This window comes from Dama dama, chromosome 14 (genome assembly GCF_033118175.1).
Source record: "Dama dama isolate Ldn47 chromosome 14, ASM3311817v1, whole genome shotgun sequence".
In the NCBI taxonomy this organism is placed as follows: domain Eukaryota; kingdom Metazoa; phylum Chordata; class Mammalia; order Artiodactyla; family Cervidae; genus Dama; species Dama dama.
The window spans coordinates 5,762,790-5,782,374 of NC_083694.1; the positions used below are offsets into that span (position 1 = coordinate 5,762,790).

The 19,585-nt window shown below is 37.0% G+C and overlaps 1 protein-coding gene across 4 annotated transcripts in view; it reads left to right on the forward strand.

Moving 5' to 3' along the window:
• KCNT2 (potassium sodium-activated channel subfamily T member 2) overlaps positions 1-19,585 on the forward strand; it is a 420,730-nt gene that overhangs the window by 383,819 nt on the left and 17,326 nt on the right. For all 4 annotated transcript variants that reach the window (XM_061160003.1, XM_061160005.1, XM_061160004.1 and 1 more), the window contains one exon: positions 13,272-13,572. In XM_061160003.1, the coding sequence (XP_061015986.1) occupies positions 13,272-13,572 (301 nt within the window). The remainder of the gene's footprint in view (positions 1-13,271; positions 13,573-19,585) is intronic.

Consider the following 19,585-nt stretch of genomic DNA (forward strand, 5'->3'; position numbering starts at 1 on the left):
TTTCCTAGATTCTGTATATATATGTTAGAATACGGTGTTGGTGGGAATGTAAATTGGTAAAGCCACTGTGGAAGATGGCATGGAGATTTCTCAAAAAACTAGGAATAAAACCACCGTATGACCCAGCAGTCCCACTCCTAGGCCAATACCCTGAGGAGACAAAAATTGAAAAAGACACATGTATCCCATTGTTCATTGCAACACTATTTACAAGAGCTAGAACATGGAAGTAACTTAGATGTCCATCAACAGATGAATGGATAAAGAAGTTGTGGTATATATACACAGTGGAATATTACTAAGCCTAAAAATGAGTGCATTTGAGTCAGTTCTAATTAGGTGGATGAACCTAGAACCTATTATATATAGTGGATTTTTGATGTCATTTTGAAGTCATTTTCTTGTTGCTGTATTTTAGACTCTTCTGTATTTTACCCATTATTTACATTCCTTCTGTCTCTGTTCCTAGAAGAATCAGTTACCCAATTATTTTTCCTGACCAAATAAGCAGTGGACTTGGAACCACATAATCTATGTTTAAAGTTGGCTCCTACTAGCTGTGTGAACTTGTGCTGTTCTCCACATGTAGCAGAGTGGAAATTAAGTCAGGAAGTTATTACTACTTCATTAATTAGAAAAGATCAGAAATGTGTTATGTTAAGTGAATTGTTCATAGTTAATGGCAAGTAATTCTATATGTCATGGTACATGGACTAACATAGATCTTTTTCCATCATTTTTTACTGCTGCATTATTTTTTAGTGGATGACACTGGTTCAGAAAATGCTTGTGTCAATATACTTAAATTTATAAATAAAGTAATAGCAAGTATTCTAGTGATTTGGATAAATGCCTTATAATATTTTCAAATGTAGATATATTCACTAGCCTGAAATGTATTTTAATTCATACACATACACACACCATGAGTCTGAGCTAATCTATAATTTTCTTTCACTTTTCTCTTATAAAATTTTACTCTTGAATACTTTTATTTATTTTATTATTCCTTTTTCTAATATTTCCTAGCTCTACTAATTCTTGTCTTGTTTATTTTCAACCCATTTCTTACTTTCATTACTTACTTTAACTTAAGTGTCTCACTATACAGATGGCTAACAAACACTTGAAAAGATGCTCAACGTTGCTTATTATTAGAGAAATGCAGATCTAAACTACAATGAGATATCACCTCACAGCAGCTAGAATGGCCATCATCCAAAAGTCTACAAACAATAAATGCTGGAGAGGATGTGGAGAAAAGGGAACACTCTTGCACTGTTGGTGGGAATGTAAAATGATACAGCCACTATGGAAGACAGTATGGAGATTCCTTAAAAAACTAGGAATAAAACCACCATGAGTCAGTTCAGTTCAGTCACTCAGTCATGTCCGACTCTTTGCGACCCCATGAATCGCAGCACGCCAGGCCTCCCTGTCCATCACCAACTCCCGGAGTTTACTGAAACTCATGACCATTGAGTCGGTGATGCCATCCAGCCATCTCATCCTTTGTTGTCCCCTTCTCCTCCTGCCCTCAATCCCTCCCAGCATCAGGGTCTTTTCCAACGAGTCAACTCTTCGCATGAGGTAGCCAAAGTATTGGAGTTTCAGCTTCAGCATCATTCCTTCCAATGAACCACCATAAGACCCAGCAATCCCACTCCTAGGCATATATCCTGAGGAAACCAAAATTGAAAAAGACACATGTATCCCATTGTTCATTACAGCACTATTTACAATAGCTAGAACATGGAAGCAACCTAGATGTCCATTGACAGATGAATGGATAAAGTTGTGGCACATATACACAATGGAATATTACTCAGTCATAAAAGGGAATGCATTTCAGTCAGTTCTGATGAGGTAGATGAACCTAGAACCTATTATACAAAGTGAAGTGAGTCAGAAAGAGAAAGATAAGTTTCATATTGTAATGCATATATACAGAATCTAGAAAAATGATACTGAAGAATTTATTTACAGGGCAACAATGGAGAAACAGACATAGAGAATATAATTATGGACATGGGGAGAGGGGAAGAGAGGGTAAGATGTATGAAAGAGTAACATGGAAACGTACATTACCATATGTAAAATAGATAGCCAACGGGAATTTGCTGTTTGGCTCAGGAAACTCAAACAGGGGCTCTGTACCAACCTAGAGGGGTGGGATGGGAGGGAGATGGGAAGGAGGGTCAAAAAGGAGGGGATATATGTATACCTATGACTGATTCATGTTGAGTGACAGAAAACAACAAAATTCGGTAAAACAATTATCTTTCAATAAAAAAAAAAGTCTCACTGGCACACTATTTAAATGCATCCAGTCTGTTTGATTTAGCTACATAGTCCTGACTTTCTGTTCACTTGTGCCTTAAACTGCATGGACATCATTCTTTCACTTTGCCCTGCCGCAGGAAATAAATTAAGCCTTTACTCACAGCTTCTTGGTGCATGATTGTGGGAGTTTACAAAATCAGAACTCAATGTAAAATTATAATGTTGATTGAGTTATTCCAATTTTCATAAAGGAGTGATAATTTCTAAGCTTTAATCAGTTCAGTTCAGTCGCTCAGTCATGTCCAACTCTTTGAGACCCCATGAACCACAGCACACCAGGCCTCCCTATCCATCACCAACTCCCGGAGTTTACTCAAACTCATGCCCATCGAGTCAGTGATGCCATCCAGCCATCTCATCTTCTGTCGTCTCCTTCTCCTCCTGCCCCCAATCCCTCCCAGCATCACGGTTTTTTCCAATGAGTCAACTCTTCGCATGAGGTGGCCAAAGTACTGGAGTTTCAGCCTCAGCATCAGTCCTTCCAATGAACACCCAGGACTGATCTCCCTTAGGATGCACTGCTTGGATCTCCTTGCAGTCCAAGGAACTCTCAAGAGTCTTCTCCAACACCACAGTTCAAAAGCATCAATTTTTCGGCGCTCAGCTTTCTTCACAGTCCAACTCTGACATCCATACATGACCACTGGAAAAACCATAGCCTTGACTAGACGGACCTTTGTTGGCAAAGTAATGTCTCTGCTTTTTAATATGCTATCTAGGTTGGTTGTAACTTTCCTTCCAAGGAGTAAGCGTCTTTTAATTTCATGGCTGCAATCACCATCTGCAGTGATTTTGGAGCCGAAAAAAAAAATAAAGTCTGACACTGTTTTCACTGTTTCCCCATGTATTTCCCATGAAGTGATGGGACCAGATGCCATGATTTTAGATTCCTGAATGTTGAGCTTTAAGCCAATTTTCCACTCTCCTCTTTCACTTTCATCAAGAGGCTTTTTAGTTCCTCTTCATTTTCTGCCATAAGGGTGGTGTCATCTGCATATCTGAGGTTATTGATATTTCTCCCGGAAATCTTGATTCCAGCTTGTGCTTCTTCCAGCCCAGCGTTTCTCATGATGTACTTTGCATTAGAAGTTAAATAAGCAAGGCGACAATATATAGCCTTGACATACTCCTTTTCCTATTTGGAACCAGTCTGTTGTTCCATGTCCAGTTCTAACTGTTGCTTCCTGACCTGCATACACGTTTCTCAAGAGGCAGGTCAGGTGGTCTGGTATTCCCATCTCCTTCAGAATTTTCCACAGTTTATTGTGATCCACACAGTCGAAGGCTTTGGCATAGTCAATAAAGCAGAAATAGATGTTTTTCTGGAACTCTCTTGCTTTTTCGATGATCCAGCAGATGTTGACAATTTGATCTCTGATTCCTCTGCCTTTTTTAAATCCAGCTTGAACATCTGGAAGTTCACGGTTCACATATTGCTGAAGCCTGGCTTGGAGAATTTTGAGCATTACCTTACTAGCGTGTGAGATGAGTGCAATTGTGTGGTAGTTTGAACATTCTTTGGGATTGCCTTTCTGAGATTGGAATGAAAACTGACCTTTTCCAGTCCTGTGGCCACTGCTGAGTTTTCCACATTTGCTGGCATATTGGGTGCAGCACTTTCAAAGCATGATCTTTCAGGATTTGAAATAGCTCAACTGGAATTCCATCATTTCCACTAGCTTTGTTCGTGGTGATGCTTTCTAAGGCCCACCTGACTTCACATTCCAGGATGTCTGGCTCTAGGTGAGTGATCACACCATTGTGATTGTCTGGGTCATGAAGATTTTTTTTTGTACAGTTCTTCTGTGTATTCTTGCCACTTCTTGGTATCTTCTGCTCTTGTTAGGTCCATACCATTTTTGTCCCTTATCGAACCCATCTTTGCGTGAAATGTTCCCTTGGTATCTCTAATTTTCTTGAAGAGATCTCGTCTTTCCCATTTTGTTGTTTTCCTCTATTTCTTTGCATTGATTGCTGAGGAAGGCTTTCTTATTTCTCCTGGCTATTTTTTGGAACTCTGCACTCAAATGGGAATATCTTTCCTTTTCTCCTTTTCTTTTCACTTCTCTTCTTTTCACAGCTATTTGTAAGGCCTCCTCAGATAGCCATTTTGCCTTTTTGCATTTCTTTTCCATGGGGATGTTCTTGATCCCCATCTCTAAGCTTCAATATACTTGGATCAATAATATCATTTTATGTAGATTCTTTGCATAAGAATATGAATATTCTTTGAGGCTTAATTTAGCTGCAGTGCCCTATGGATACTTCTCCTTATGACTCTGGCTGTCAGGATCTTTATTGTTGCAGAGGTACAGGCAGCAGCAGCAGAAGCATTTTGTAAGGTCTCAGGGAGCTGTTTTCAGGAGTGTGGATTTCAGCATGAACTGCTCTTCCTCCACACAAGTAGCCACATAATCTACCTCTGTGGTACCCAGGGTGGCAGCATTTTCCCCTAATACTCTTTGCAGTGGAGTTTGATGCATGCTTTATACACACAACCAATGGTCATAGGATAAGTATCTTTCACTGAAAGTTCCAGTCATGCCCTTTATTGGAATCCAGACACGCAATTCAGTATGAATCACACAGAGAAGTCTGAGACCAGTGACAGAGCCCTGGCTCCATCTTCTGGTCCTTAAACGCCAGAGATTGAAGTTTCTGACTTGGATTGGTGAAGTAGTTCTTTCAGAGTGTAACTTCCTAAACATGTGATAAAAAGTAAAATGAGTAACATATATGCTGCCTAGTGTCTGCATATTTATGAGTCACTTTATGAGGCTCCTAGGAAAATAACACAACTAACCAAAATAAAGTCAAAATTATTTCTCAGTTTGCTTCTATGTACCAAGGAGAGTTATTTAGATTGATGAATTTAAAAGCATTAATTCATAATATTTTAATAATCTAAGAGTAATTTAAATATCAATTAAATAGCATTTATGCTAATAATAAAATTAATTAATACATATCTTAAGGGAAGACATCTACCATGTAGTTAGTAATTACATGATAATAGTATTCAAGATCTTAAACAGAGAAAAAATAAAAGTAAGATTTTCTGGGCTTAAAGCACTAGGAAATGCATCAGTTCAGTTCAGTCGCTCAGTCGTATCCGACTCTTTGCAACCCCATGGACTGCAGCACGCCAGGCCTCCCTGTCCATCATCAGCTCCCGGAGTTTACCCAAACTCATGTCCATTGAGTCGGTAATAACACCCAACCTTCTCATCCTCTGTCATCCCCTTCTCCTCCCGCCTTCAATCTTTTCCAGCATCAGGGTTTTTTCCAAGAAGTCAGTTCTTTGCATCAGGTGGCCAAATTATTTGAGTTTCAGCTTCAATATCAGTCCTTCCAATGAACATTCAGAACTGATTTCCTTTAGGATAGACTGGTTAGATCTCCTTGTGGTCCAAGGGACTCTCAAGAGTTTTCTCCAACACCACAGTTCGAAAGCATCACTTCTTTGGCACTCAGGTTTCTTTATAGTCCAACTCTCATATCCATATATGACTATTGGAAAAACCATAGCCTTGACTAGATGGGCCTTTGTTGGCAAAGTAATGTCTCTGCTTTTTAATATGCTGTCTAGGTTGGTCATAACTTTCCTTCCAAGGAGCAAATGTCTTTTAATTTCACAGCTGCAGTCACCATCTGCAGTGATTTTGGAGCCCAAATAAATAAAATATGTCACTGTTTCCATTGTTTCCCCATCTATTTGCCATAAAGTGACGGGACCGGATGCCATGATCTTAGTTTTCTGAATGTTGAGCTTTAAGCCAACCTTTTCACTCTCCTCCTTTGCTTTCATCAAGAGGCTCTTTAGTTCTTCTTCACTTTCTGTCATAACGGTGGTGTTATCTGTGTATCTGAGGTTACTGATATAGACAAATTGAAATCCTGTACACTAGTTGTTTCTGAATGACAGCAGTGAAGGCTCAAGGAAGAAATCAATGACCAATGTCAGAAATAATATCAAGATAATAGATTAGCTAGATTTCAAATTTCACAGAGCAAAGAAAGCAGAGATTTAATTAAACACATACCCTCCCCACACATACACATTGAAAACCAGATCACCAAAGATGTATGAATATATAGCTTAGTGTGTACATTTAGAACATATAAATAGCCAAAAAGGAGTTTTAAGTAATAAACAGAAAAGCAACTGACTAGGTTTGATTTTTCTTTTAAAGATAATAACAGAAAGGTGCTACATATGACAGAGAGGGACAGGGCAGAGAGAGAGAGAGAGAAAGGAAGCAGGGCTTGGGGATGAGGGGATGGGGAGGAAGAGGAAAAAACATGTTCTGACCATAAGGGAAAACAAGTAAAATAAGTTTGTAGGTTATTAAAGGTTATCTTGTAGAGAATTTGAAATTTTTTTCACTTGGACATAAAATTAAACATTGACTTTTGAAGCTACTGGATTGAAATGGTGAGTTAATGGCAATTCTAACTACTACTAGTAAACCTCATAGAATAATAGATGAAATTGAAAAGTACCTAAGAGAACATTTATATGAATTATCTTATTTCTAGATATGAATGAAATCAAATGATTGGAATAATGCTCATTATTCCATCAAATTATTAGCTTTAGAAAATCTATTATTTGAACCTACACTCTTGAGTAAGTATTTGGCTTTAGAATTTATGTGAGATGTTTGTTACTATTTTCTTGTAACTTTTGTTTATTTTTGCTATGAAAACCAGGATAACAATTACTGAGACTATTTTCAAGAAGCTTAGTTGGTTTGCTTAAAGTCATGAAACATTGGCCTGCTGTGATTGAAAATACAACCTAATATTTGATTCCAAATACAGCAGTTTTTAAGACTATAAAATTGCTTATTCTTTACTTATTTCTAGTCTGAAAATACATCTAAATACAGTGTGACTAGTTATTTTCTTTCTTTTCTTAAACTAAAAACTGAGTCTTTATTGAAAATGGAGAGATCATCTTTCTGTGGATTTTTAGTAATAAAAAGAAATGTCCAGGAGACCCAGTCACTAGCAATGGTGCTTATGGGTTAAACTTAAATGATCTCTCCAATGTTATGATTATTTGATCTTTCTTTAATGGAAAACATTTTACGGGAATTCTTTTATAAATGCTCAACTAGCACATCTCCAGTGATTTCACTTTCCTGTTCTCTTCTTTAGCAACAATTCAGAAGTCTATTATATACTGGCACAGTTTAAGTCTCTATAAAAGCTGTAAAACTATTCTGGATTCATGAATCCAGATTACTAATACTCACTCTCAAACTACTGGATGAATTGATTTATTTTAAAATAACACTTTGTTCCACAGATGCTCAGTAACCTATGGCGTGAATGAAGTGAGTGAAAGTTGCTCAGTCGTGTCCAGCTCTTGGTGACAGCATGGACTATACAGTCCATGGGACTCTCCAGGCCAGAATACTGGAGTGGGTGGCCTTTCCCTTCTCCAGAGGATCTTCCCAACCCAGGGATCAAACACGGGTCTCCCACATTGCAGGCAGATTCTTTACTTTCTGCCATAACGGTGGTGTTATCTGCATATCTGAAGTTGATATTTCTCCCGGCAATCTTGATTCCAGCTCGTGCTTCATCCAGTCCAACGTTTCTCTTGATGTACTCTGCATATAAGTTAAATAAGCAGGGTGACAATATACAGCCTTGACACATTCCTTTCCCGATTTGGAACCAGTCTGTTGTTCCATGTCCAGTTCTAACTGTTGCTTCCTGACCTGCATATAGGTTTCTCAAGAGGCAGGTCAGGTAATCTGGTATTCCCATCTCTTTCAGAACTTTCCACAGTTTATTGTGATCCACACAGTCAAAGGCTTTGGCATTGTCAATAAAGCAGAAATAGATGTTTTTCTGGAACTCTCTTGCTTTTTTGATGATCCAGTGGATGTTAGCCAGTTGATCTCTGGTTCCTCTGCCTTTTCTAAAACCAGTTTGAACATCTGGAAGTTCATAGTTCACATATTGCTGAAACCTGACTTGGAGAATTGTGAGCATTACCTTGCTAGTGTGTGAGATGAGTGCAATTGTGTGGTAGTTTGAGCATTCTTTGCCATTGCCTTTCTTAGGGATTGGAATGAAAACTGACCTTTTCCAGTCCTGTGGCCACTGCTGAGTTTTCCACATTTGCTGGCATATTGGGTGCAGCACTTTCAAAGCATCATCTTTCAGGATTTGAAATAGCTCAACTGGGATTCCATCATTTCCACTAGCTTTGTTCATAGTGATGCTTTTTAAGGCCCACTTGACTTCACATTCCAGGATGTCCGACTCTAGGTGAGTGATCATGCCATCGTGATTATCTGGGTCATGAAGATCTTTTTTGTATAATTCTTCTGTGTCTTCTTGCCACCTCTTCTTAATATTTTCTGCTTCTGTTAAGTCCATACCATTTCTGTCCTTTCTTGAGCCTATCTTTGCATGAAATATTCCCTTGCTATCTCTAAATTTCTCGAAGAGTTCCCTAGTCTTTCCCATTCTATTTTTTTCCTCTATTTCTTTGCACTGATCACTGAAGAAGGCTTTCTTGTCTCTCCTTGCTATCGTTTGGAACTCTGCGTTCAGACCATGACAACATATAAACATATTTTTATTCTCACAGATATTAGTTTAAATCTTATTTTTTTAATTAATAATTATGTGAGACTTCTGACTATTAAAGTACTAATAAGTCAAGCCAGAGTTCTCCCATTATACATAGAACCAGTGAGAAATAATTCATGGAAGCAAAACAATAAATTTCTTTCACATAAATACTTATTCTGTTTTTCATATTCCACAAAACTTTAACCAAAGAAATTTTTTTTCCTCCAAGAATTTTCTTATATTTCCTTGATTTCTTATGAAATATAGTCACTGACAGAGAAAATTACACCAAAATATGAGTTATTCCTGTCTTTTTCTTACTTGTGTTTTGATTTTATATAGCTCCTCATAATTATTTATTTTTATTTTCCCCATTTTTGTATAAGATTATGAATCAGAATATTAACTAATATTGATTGAGCATTTACTGAGACCAGGCACTCTGTTATTTACTTTTTATGTGTCATCCCCTAGATTTGCTTGGAGAAACACTGTGAGCAAAGTAAGAATAGAATTATCATTTTTCACATAGGGCACTGGGGACAGTCTTAGAGAATTTAAGTTACATAACCAGGAATACAGAACAAGTAAGTGTATTTAAACTCAGCTCTATCTGATGCCAGAATACTTGTTTTTAAGCACTCTATAACTCTGACTCTAAGTTCAGGAAAAGGTCCTTCAACGAAATCATGATGCTGTATCCTAGTACCACTCTGTTTAATATCTCCTGTTGGTCATGATGTCATGTTAGGAGCACAATAGAGCTACAACCAGGTGATGAAATGGCCTTGGCAAAGTATAAATAGATCTTTTAAAATGCACAAGCACATGGCACACCCCACTCTCCACACACATTTAGTATTCAGTAATAGAATAATTTCACGTTTATTATCAATGACTGATATTGTGGATCATCATTCCTACTAGGATATATTATTATTATGTGTAGGAGTTTACAGGTGACATGTATTTCTATGAGGTAGAATGTGAGTATCATTATTCTTATTTTACACAGCAGTTACACAGTTTTATTGTAGGCCCAGAGCTAGAAAGTATCCACAAGATCACTCAAATTTGTGTATCTTAATACATGTAGATTTGGTATACTTTTTATTATATCCTATTGGAAGGAGGAAAGAAAGGAATGCAAATTCCAAGCATACAAATAACTATCTCTGTTTTGTGAGTTTAGATTTCTTAAACTTAATCCTCAAATCCTTCTGATTTCCTTTTCCTTTAGTTAAACTGAAATATAAAAAGAGATGTTACTTTTATTGAAATAATGATAAAAATGCCTTGTGAGTCCTATGGGTTTTTATGTAAATCATGATATTCTTTCCTTTGGGGGAATTCAAAACAGTGATGAATGGGGGATCCAGTATTATTTAGCTCATATATGCTTGATATAATTCCTGGTGCACATAACTAAGAAAAGCATTCACAAAGATAAAAAGTGTTTTATCCTCTACTTGGAAAATAAGCTAATTTTCAACTTCTTCCTTAAAATATTTATTAACTTCTGGTTCTGTGACTTGACTTGTCAGTGACATTATATGAGCATAATATCTTGAGTATTTGATCTGACAAAATTACTGTTTCCACATATTTATGGGAAATAAAGCTATTACACGGAATTATGACTAGAAAGAGTACTTCAAATAAATTTTAGATTCTGATTCACAAATCTGTGCAAGCCAAGTATCTAAATATGAATGAACTAACATATTTTCGATTTTGCTATAAAGTACACATAAACTGAAACTACTGAACATAGATTGATATTCTTTACTGATGGTAGATATTACTTGAAGTTTTATATATTTTACTTTCAGAGAAGAGGATTTTCAGTATATCGTCAACCGGGTAAGACTAGAGTAAGTTAAGACTTATAAAGGCATCCATTGTTGCAAAACCACAGTATTAGAATTTTTAATACTTCCAACCTAAATTCTACAGCAAAAAAGAGGTTTCTATTTTGAATGAAATATTATCTTATTCCAATGGGATTAAATGTATACATGCTAGTATATGTAAAATAGTATATATAACCAACAAGGGCTTTCTGTATAGCATAGAGAACTCTATTCAGTATCCTAAAATAGCTATAAGGGGAAAGACTTGGCAAAATTATATATAAGTAATACATGTATAATTTATTTAACCTTCATAGCTTCATAAGAGACTATTTCTTTGTAGATGGAATTATATATATTATATAATACATTTATATAACTGAACCATTGTACTGAGCACCTGAAACTAACACACTGTAAATCAATTATAGTCTTTACTTAAAAAAAAAACAATCTAAAAAAGAGAGAAATAGTCTCTAATTATGCAACAATGAAGGTTTAATAAATCATTTCCATACCACTCTCTACAGGACTGTTTTGAAACAAATGTGAACGAATATTTGCATTTTTTATTGAATTTAAGTGTGAGACCAGGTCGATCTCATAGCTTGCCACTAGGAATTGTGTGTAAGGCATTGACTGAGCCGCCATCAGTTATATTCACTTTAAAGGATCTTATTGGATCTGCCTTCTGACCTTACTTAAATTGGTAATTCAAATTCTATTACTTTGGAAGCCAGCAACACATGCATGTTGTAGCTCAACCTTCCAGCCACAGACAGCAAACACAGCGGGTTTGTGAACACGGCTCTTATGCACAATAAAATGCAGGAAGTTTCCCTTTGCATGTGCATGATTTAGAAAATAAGGTTTTCTGGTTTGAATCATGGTTCATTTCATATGACTTCCTGGTGTGAAAAGCAACAATTCTGAAACAGGAAACTTTTGTTTATATTAATGTTACTGAAAGAGTGTGGTAGGGTCCAGCAGCTCACCATTCATAAGCAAATAAACAGCCCGGATTGGTGAAAAGGAAAGTTTGCTTTATTTCAAATGCCAGCAACTGGGGGAGGAGGGTGGTGGACATCTGTCCAAAGGCCAACTTACCCTCTCCCCCTTACACTGGCAACCAGTGGGGATAGAGCTTTTATACGCGGAAGGAGAGGCTATGTGCAGAAACAGCACAGTCAGCTCTGATAGTCATCTTCAAGGTGATCAGCATCATCTTGATTGCTTTAGGTACAGTTAATCTGCAGTTCCAGTGGCCATTTGTTCCATTTCTCTGAGGCCAGTTCTTGGAATTGTGAGAGCTCATGTCCTGGTTACAGTCTGGACATCATGTAGTAATTTCTCCACCTGGTGTTTTAGTATATATTAAACAGCTCAATGATATGGCTCAGGATATTATGTGCAACCCTTGAAAAAGAACTAAAGATCCTTGACTGTGCTTAATGACTACATTGTTATTATTTAGTCTCCTTTGACTGTTTTCCTTTTTTTCTCCATTTCTCACTTCTCTGATTAAACTTATTGACTGAAGTTTTCACAGACAAAAAGCAGGCAGAGGTCATGGTAAGGGGGCAAACACCATAAGGTCTTGCTCCATTTCAGTAAGCGCCTATAATCAAAGGAAAGTTTCTCATTTTAAAATCAGATTTAGTAGTAAAAGAGTAGATCAAAATGGACTTTAGGAATTTTTTCATTGTTTTTCCTTCCTATGAGGAGTAGCCTAATGTAAGTTTTCTTTGTGATTCTAGAATATATTTGTGAAATATTAATATTTACAGCATACTTTCACTTAGACCACTGAAGACAGTTCCTGAAGTGTATCATAATATTTTATCAAAATTATTTATGTGGTAAATAGCTAATGCATAAATTAAATAAAATATGCTTTTTGTTTTCCTCGGGATCATATGAGCAAATAAAAAATTCACATTTTATAAAGTCCATGCCAATGCCCTCTTTAGAAAGAGCAATAATTTAAAACCTTAACAATATTATTAACTCCAAAAATAAGCGAACTTTCATAATTTTTTAAAAAATTTCATGTGGAGTACTAGGAGTAAATTGAGGAAAGTCCATTACTTTGACTTCATTTGAATAACACTAAAATATCTAGCTTTTTTTGTTTTGGTTTCAAATAACTCTATGCCAGTTTTTTGTTAACTCTGATACATAAAATGTTAGCTTCTTTTTATAAAGAAACTTATACTGGAGTATGCAAGGATATTTTATCTGGTTCACTGTAAGTTCGAAAAACATATTTTCTATTACTTTTAGTAACATAAAATTAGTGTCAATAATGATGATCTAGTGATATAAAATTAGTATCAATAATGATGATCTTGTTCTTTCTGTAAAAACTCTCATGAGATATATAATTATGTCAAGATTTAGCACACAAAAAAATATGAATAGAACTCTAGGCTACCTGATTCTTAAGATATCTAATTACCATATGCACTTCTTTTAAAGTCTCAGATATCCATCAGTGTAGAAGAGTGGGAAGACGCCAAAGATGCTAAAGAGCAAGGTCACCACCGAAGTAACCACCGCAACTCCACATCCAGCGACCAGTCGGACCACCCGCTGCTGAGGAGGAAGAGCATGCAATGGGCCCGCAGGCTGAGCAGGAAAGGCCCCAAACATTCCAGTAGAACCGCGGAGAAAATGACCCAGCAGCGCCTGAACCTCTACAGGAGGTCAGAAAGACAAGAGCTTGCTGAACTTGTGAAAAATAGAATGAAACACTTGGGTCTTTCTACAGTGGGATATGGTATGCTCTTTACAAGTATTGTATGATATGGGCTTGTGATTTCTTTCCCTTAGTTGGAACAGAGTCGGCTCTAGCTTAGTAATTTAAGAATCACCCTTTTGTTTCACAGGTCAGTTAGAAGAGACTAGTGACACATCTAACCTCCTAGAGACAATTATGAACATGATATTAAAAAGAGAGGATTGAAAATTTTAAATATTTGCTCAGGTCTCTAGGCACCATGTTGAACCCATTACAAGAATTACCTTAATTTTTATTTTCACAAAAAACTCTTCCATTTTAGAGACAAGGAAACTAAATAACTTGCTAATTAGCTTGTTAATAGCCTAACTGAGGTTTATATCCAGTTCTGTCTGGCTCCAAAGCCTGTTTTACACACATACACACAAACTGCATCTCAATTTAGAAGCCTGGGATAAAATAAATTTGTGGCAATTCTAAGTGACTAAATGGATAAGCTACAAATGAATGAAGATGTTTCTATAAAATGTTTTTATAGTTAGTTGTGATCCAGAAACACAGAGTCTTCAAAAGCTTTAATCTGAAACTCAAATGATGCTTGATCTCATAGTGCAGGTATATCTCTATGACTGTTATGCTCTTACATTGATACATAATTGTAATGTAGATATGTTGCATATTTGTTTAGTTGCTCAGTCATGACCGACTCTTTTGCAACTCCATGGTCTATAGCCCTCCAGGCTCCTCTGTCCATGGGGTTTTCCGTGGACAAGAATACTGGAGTGGGTTGCCATTTCCTATTCCAGGGTATCTTCCCAACCCAGGATCAAACCCACATCTCCTGCACTGGCAGACGGATTCTTTACCCTCGAGCCACCAGGGAAGCCCCAAGCTCTATATTAGACACCTCTAAAAAATAAAGATTATGAAAAGAAGATTTGGAATCTAACATCTCAGGGACCTCTGAACTTCTCCACTTATTTTTAATTCACAATAATTTATCCATTCAACAGATTTTATTAGGTTGCCTTCTGAGTTCCAGGCACCAGGAATAAAACAATGACTTATTCAGACAAGACCTCTGCATTTATGGAATTTATATTCTAGTGTCAGCCAGTAGATTTGTTGTACTATGTAATTCTTCAAGGCTATTTTCGTATTTGTGAAAATGAAATAATAAGCCCTATGTCACGGGTTTGACCTGAAGGACAAATGGGATAATGAATAATAATGTGCTTAGCCGAGAACTGGCATTCAGCTCATCCACCCATGTACTGTATGTCTAAGAACAGCATGTCTATCTGTGCTTTATACATGAAAATAGTATGTTGTTTTGTTTTGTTTTTTGCCCACTTCAACAAGCGAACTGCACCTTTGAGAGTGATGTTGTCTTCACTGAGAATACATGCTATGAAACAATTGTTTTGCATGTTTGCTTTATTTATTTTTTTTTTTTTTTGAGAGAAAGGAAATGTCTTACTTATCCTTTAAGCTTTGTATTGCCAACCAATTTACACATTTTCTGACACATAGAAATCCAGTAACTGGATGTTGATTGCATGAACAACCAGTGTGCTTACAGGGTCTCAGATATAAACTATTTCCTTGGGTCACCCAACCCTAGTGTACACTTGAGTCAGTGCTTTAACTTGTGACTTTTGGTTCCATATCTTTTTGTGTCTCTCCTGGACCATTTATTTTTCCTACATTACTGTCAGTATTTTGTAGCACTTTACAGATTTGAAATGTTTTTAAGTGCTTTATAATAATTCATGATGACTGATTTAACCATTAGTCTCAATCTACTGTCCTGAGTAAGTCTGGCCTGATTCAAGGGCATGAGCAGATTTCTTTTGATATATTGGACATGAGACAGAAAGGACAGGAAAAGGGAAAGTCGCAGGATGACTTTTGAGGGCTCTAGCTTGGGCAAGTAGTTCATAATCCTGACATTCACTGAACTTAGAAGAAGAATACTTGGGGTGAAGATAATAGATTTAATTTGAGTGCCTGGAAGACTTCATATGGATAATTAGCCATAAGAAGCAAGATTTCTGCTGAATGGTGTTCAAGAAAAAGAAATATGTGTTTATAGACTTTGACATCATCAGCCTATAGATTTTAAAGTAAGGTGATAGACAGCTTCCTTGGTGGCTCAGAGGTAAAGAATCAGCCTGCGATGCAGGAGATGTGGGTTCAATGGCTGGATCAGAAACATCCCCTGGAGGAGGGCTTGGCAACCCACTCCAGTATTCTTGCCTGGAGAATCCCATGGACAGAGGAGCCTAGCAGGCTACAATCCATAAGGTCGCCAAAGAGTCGGACACAACTGAGGCAACTTAGCATGTGTGCTCACAAGGTGATAGAAGTTGGTGGAATAACCCCAGATGAAAGACTATAGGAGAACTCTAGAAAATACTCATGTTTCTGGAATGATGAGGGAGGAAGTATTTAAAAAAGAAAAAAAGAAAAACAAGAGGTTGAAGTGTCTAGAACTGAATTACCCAAAATATGTAGCATAGTACAATATTATGCTATCTATTGGTTATGTGATCTATCATTACACTGATCTTTTATATCTTTTGAAGGCAGCTGAGGCCTTGGGTAGTCAGAGGCTGGTCACTTCCAGTCATGAGAAATTTTGTCTTCTACCTCAATGTGATATAAAATTGTATTTCCTATGTGCTTTATGATATAAAAACTTGAAATTTTGGAGTAGAGAAGGAATCAGTAATAGTGCAGAAAGTACAGTGATATGTCCTTGCTGACCTCGGTTAAGTGTCAGTCGGATAGCATGTGTGAGAGGCAGATCCGAGTAGCCTGAGTAATAAATTAAGAGTTGGATATAGTGGATTTCATGTATTAGGGACCCCCAAGGTAACAGAAGTTTAGTCTTCTGTCTGTTGCTTCAAAATCTATCACTTGCATTGCCAAAGTATCATGGTAAAAGATGCAGGTTGAAATGTCAGTCATTTTGTTCACATTCCACCCTGCAGGAAGGATGGTAAGGCCAGAGAAGAAAGGATTATCTCCTCAGTTAAAAAAACAGTACCAAGTAGCTGCATACACCATTTCCAGTATGTCCCACTGGCAACATGTATGCTTTGTTTTCAGTGGCCTAAATCTAATATTACAGAAAACAAAACAAATGGCTATTGAGAGACAATTATCAGTCTCTGCCAGAATGGTTATGTTATTTATGAAATTTTATTCTGAAGGACAGGTGGGAAATATGGAAGTAGCTGGATGAGGAAGTGGACAGGGAAGAGGGATTGTTTTATTTTTTATGAGCAGAGAGGTATAAGCATATTTGAATAATAAGATTAAGCTACCAGTGGAGAAGAAAGAAAACACAGGAAAAAGAATGCACCCTGGAGCCCTTGCTTAGATACTTGGAAGTGAAGAAAAGACAAGTGTTTTATTTTATTTTTTTTTTGTATTATAAGTTTTTATTTATTTATTTTTTCATTTATTTTTATTAGCTGGAGGCTAATTACTTTACAATATTGTAGTGGGTTTTGTCATACATTGACATGAATCAGCCATGGAGTTACATGTACTCCCCATCCCGATCCCCCCTCCCACCTCCCTCTCCACCCGATTCCTCTGGGTCTTCCCAGTGCACCAGGCCCGAGCATTTGTCTCATGCATCCCACCTGGGCTGGTGATCTGTTTCACTATAGATAATATACATGCTGTTCTCTCGAAACATCCCACCCTCGCCTTCTCCCACAGAGTCCAAAAGTCTGTTCTGTACATCTGTGTCTCTTTTTCTGTTTTGCATATAGGGTTATCGTTACCATCTTTCTAAATTCCATACATATGTGTTAGTATGCTGTAATGTTCTTTATCTATCTGGCTTACTTCACTCTGTATAATGGGCTCCAGTTTCATCCATCTCATTAGAACTGATTCAAATGAATTCTTTTTAACGGCTGAGTAATATTCCATGGTGTACATGTACCACAGCTTCCTTATCCATTCGTCTGCTGATGGGCATCTAGGTTGCTTCCATGTCCTGGCTATTATAAACAGTGCTGTGATGAACATTGGGGTGCACGTGTCTCTTTCAGATCTGGTTTCCTCAGTGTGTAGGCCCAGAAGTGGGATTGCTGGGTCATATGGCAGTTCTATTTCCAGTTTTTTAAGAAATCTCCACACTGTTCTCCATAGTGGCTGTACTAGTTTGCATTCCCACCAACAGTGTAAGACGGTTCCCTTTTCTCCACACCCTCTCCAGCATTTATTGCTTGTAGACTTTTGGATAGCAGCCATCCTGACTGGCGTGTAATGGTACCTCATTGTGGTTTTGATTTGCATTTCTCTGATAATGAGTGATGTTGAGCATCTTTTCATGTGTTTGTTAGCCATCTGTATGTCTTCTTTGGAGAAATGTCTGTCTAGTTCTCAAATAATTTCACAATTTGTATGGAAATACAAAAAACCTCGAATAGCCAAAGTAATCTTGAGAAAGAAGAATGGAACTGGAGGAATCAACCTGCCTGACTTCAGACTATACTACAAACTCACAGTCATCAAGATAGTATGGTACTGGCACAAAGACAGATATATAGATCAATGGAACAGAATAGAAAGCCCAGAGATAAATCCACGAACCTTTGGACACCTTATCTTTGACAAAGGAGGCAAGGATATACAATGGAAAAAAGACAACCTCTTTAACAAGTGGTGCTGGGAAAACTGGTCAACCACTTGTAAAAGAATGAAACTAGAACACTTTCTAACACCATACACAAAAATAAACTCAAAATGGATTAAAGATCTAAATGTAAGACCAGAAACTATAAAACTCCTAGAGGAGAACACAGGCAAAACACTCTCGGACATGAATCACAGCAGGATCCTCTATGACCCACCTCCCAGAATATTGGAAATAAAAGCAAAAATAAACAAATGGGACCTAATGAAACTTAAAAGCTTTTGCACAACAAAGGAAACTATAAGCAAGGTGAAAAGACAGCCCTCAGATTGGGAGAAAATAATAGCAAATGAAGCAACAGACAAAGGATTAATCTCAAAAATATACAAGCAACTCCTGCAGCTCAATTCCAGAAAAATAAATGACCAATTCAAAAAATGGGCCAAAGACGAGTGTTTTAAAATGCGTAAACTTGTAGGTGCTTGTCAGGAAGCTGAGTAATGTTTTGCACGATAGTAAGAGGTAAGGTCCTTTGCTGAGAGAGATGGCAAGAGTAAAGGTGAGTGGTTAAAAATAAGCCAGCATGTTTGAAGTTTCAGGGAACGGTGTCCTTTCTGTGCCAGATTGAGCTTCTTGTCTTATTCTTCATTTAAAAATTTTAATATAGAATATTTCAGACATGAATAAATGTAGAAAGATTAGTATAGTTAACCTTGATGTTGTTTAGCTGCTAAGTCATGTCCTACTCTTTTGTGACCCCATGGACTGTAGCCTACCAGGCCCCTCTGTCTATGGCATTTTCCAGGTAAGAACACTGGAGTGGGTAGCCATTTCCTTCTCCAGGGCAAACCCGTGTCTCCTGCATTGCGGGTGGATTACTTACCACTGAGCCACCTAGTAAGCCCTAAGGAACCTGGATGTACTCATTTTTCAACTCCAATAATTATCAGGTCAATAATTATCAGATATTGTTCCATGTATGTGCCCAGTAATTTCCTTCACATCTCATATTAATTTCAGATAAATTTCAGACCCATATATTTCAATATATACGTCTATTGCTCAAGTGCTAAATTAAAAAACATAACCATGTACAATTTTCACACTTAAAAGCAATTTTAATATCATCAAGTATTCACTTAGTGTTCAAATTTCCAGTGATCTCACAAATGTCATGATTTTTTACACTTTTTATCTAAATCAGGATCAATTAAGGTCCATTCATGGAGATGGGTGACAAGTTTGTTAAGTCATTTTTAAGGTTCCCCCATCTTGTATTTTTCTTACTCAGTCTGTTTCTTGAAGAAACTCACACTGTTGGTTTCCTAGATTCTGAATCTCCAGGCTAAATTGGTCCATTCTATCCCCTGCTTTTTCTTTTTTAAACTATTA